This window comes from Octodon degus, unplaced genomic scaffold (genome assembly GCF_000260255.1).
Source record: "Octodon degus isolate 3935 unplaced genomic scaffold, OctDeg1.0 scaffold00163, whole genome shotgun sequence".
Taxonomy (NCBI): domain Eukaryota; kingdom Metazoa; phylum Chordata; class Mammalia; order Rodentia; family Octodontidae; genus Octodon; species Octodon degus.
Genome location: NW_004524739.1, coordinates 279919 through 282307, shown reverse-complemented (window position 1 = coordinate 282307; position 2389 = coordinate 279919). Strand labels below are relative to the sequence as shown.

General features: G+C 43.2%; 1 protein-coding gene across 1 annotated transcript in view; it reads right to left on the bottom strand.

Annotated features, from left to right (window-relative positions):
* Lin28a (lin-28 homolog A) overlaps nucleotides 1-2389 on the bottom strand; it is a 17517-nt gene that overhangs the window by 4833 nt on the left and 10295 nt on the right. Inside the window, exons 3-4 of the mRNA XM_004642957.1 lie at nucleotides 889-1073; nucleotides 5-209 (exon numbers count right to left, since the gene is read on the bottom strand). Coding sequence (XP_004643014.1) covers nucleotides 5-209; nucleotides 889-1073 — 390 coding nt within the window. The remainder of the gene's footprint in view (nucleotides 1-4; nucleotides 210-888; nucleotides 1074-2389) is intronic.

Sequence of the window (2389 nt, the reverse complement as noted above, 5' to 3'; positions counted from 1 at the left end):
GGGCCTCCGGAAGCAGGGCAGGGCTGTTGATCTCTTCTTCCTCCTCCTGGAAGTAAGCTGGCTTTCCCTGGGAGCTGGGAGCCTGCTGGGCCTTCAGTGGATATGAGGCCACCATGTGGTTAATGTTTTGGCAGAAGTGGCACTTCTTAGGCTGGGGTGGCAGCTTGCATTCCTTGGCATGATGGTCTAGACCACCACAGTTATAGCACCTGACACAAAGCAAAACATTGAAAGTAAGAGAAAGGCATGAAGTCAGAAGCCTCAAGGAAGCACACCTGAGCTCAGGCCCAAGCCTGTCGCTAACGTCACCTCCATTCCCAGAGACCAGTTTCCCCACTTGGAAATGAAGGGATGTGGACTAAGATGATCTACAAATCCCTTCCAAATCGAACGAGATGATCTCTTCACATTCATGTCAACTTAAAGATACCAAGAATAGTATCAGTGACCTGGACTACATCATGAGAAAGGTAAGCGCCTACCATAGCCATGGTACAGTAAAAACTTTGAAAGCTAAATTATGTATCTGCTCAGAGCTAAGAGGTTTTAAGTCCACTAGCAAGATTGCAGACATCAGCCAACTGGTAAGGAAACAGCAGGCACATGTGTACCACCTTCTCCCATTGCACATATCCAGTCTCTCACTCTCTTCACTCAACAGCAGTGGCTACAGCTTCATAAAGCAGAGTGAGTTGCATCTCAACCATGTAGATGTTGCCAGGGACTCTAGGCTTCCTCCAATATCATCAGGTTTCCTTGCCTCAACAACCTACACAAGGGCCAGGGATATAGCTCAGCAGCACAGTGCCCACCTGAGAACTATGAGGTCCCGAGTTCGATTCCCAGTATCAAAAAAACAACCTACAGAAGCTGTGGTCTAAGCCATACCTGTCTCCTTTGGATCTGCGCTTCTGCATGTTCTTCCCCTTGGGCCGCCTCTCACTCCCAATACAGAACACCCCACCAGGACCGGTGACTCGGATGGATTCTAAGCCCTTGGCAGACTTTTTAAAGGTGAACTCCACAGCCTCACCCTCCTTCAGGCTCCGGAATCCCTCCATGTGTAGCTTACTCTGGTGAAGGGAAATACAGTAGATGTTACTTACCATTTGTTTCCATCACTATTCTCAAAAGCCAAAATGCACAAACATATTCCTACAAGGCACAACAACACGGGTAAAGGCAGTATTCTCAGGTAAAGGCAGTACTCCCACTTTATAAATTTTAAGAATCAATAATTAACAAAATCTACATATTAATAAAGTTTGTGGGGCCGAAGAGATGGCTTAGTGGAATAAGCGCTTCCCTGGTAATACAAGGGTCTGAGTTCAATCCCCAGTTCTGCCAAAAAAATAAATAAATAAAAATAAAATAAAGTTTGTGATGCCATAAACAGAGGCCAAAACATTATTTTCTGTAGCTATTCAGGTTTAAAATTCTAAGTACAGGATAAGGGGAGGTAATTTAGCAGCACAAGAACCTGCCTCGCAAGCTCAAGGTCCCGAGTTCAATCCCTGGTACAAAAAAAAAAAAAAAAAAAGTTAAAGAAATCTTGGACTGGCGAGATAGCTCAGTGGTCTAAACCACCTGCTTAGGCAAGATTAGGCAAGCTCAGGGGACTACATTTCAAACCCTGGCACCACATACCCCGTCAGCCCCACCCTCAGGGTGGGCTGAGTCAGAAAAAAAAAAAAAAAAACCTATGTGTAAGTATCTGTAAGAAATCAACAAATATAAAATTATAAAATAAAAATTCGCTTCTTATATAGAATAAAAAGCTCAATCACTATGTGTTCACCATAATGCCTCAGTTTTATATTCATCTAAAGACCAAGTACCTAGAAATCAGGAAAAAAATTAAGCAGTACTGTATAGCAAAGTACTATCAGGCACTGTAATAAAATGAAAAAGATGTAAACAGTAAAGAAATAATAAAATTATCATAACAGGGCTGGGGAGATGGTTCAGTAGAATAAGCGCTTCCTTGGAAAGCGCAAGGGCCTATGTTCAATCCCTGGTTCCGCAAAAAAGAAAAAAATCATAACAGCAGCCAAAACTTATTGCAAATTGATAGTAAAGAAAGGTTAAGAGCACCCTAGCCGAGTTCAAATGTAGCATTACTGTATCTATAAACGGACACACAAATCTCCTGAGATGAGTGATGTATATATACTAAGGATACTGGACTTTAAAATGTACACTGTGAATTGAACCTTGAGTGGTCATCAGGCAAATCCAACCTGAAGGACATCTTACGAAACAGACCTATCGGGCAAGGGGGATAGTTAGATGGCATAAGTGCCTGACTGGCCTGGTGGTAACACACTCCTGTAATCCCATCCCAGCACTGGAGACACTGAGACAGGAGGATCGCTACCAGTCCAAACTG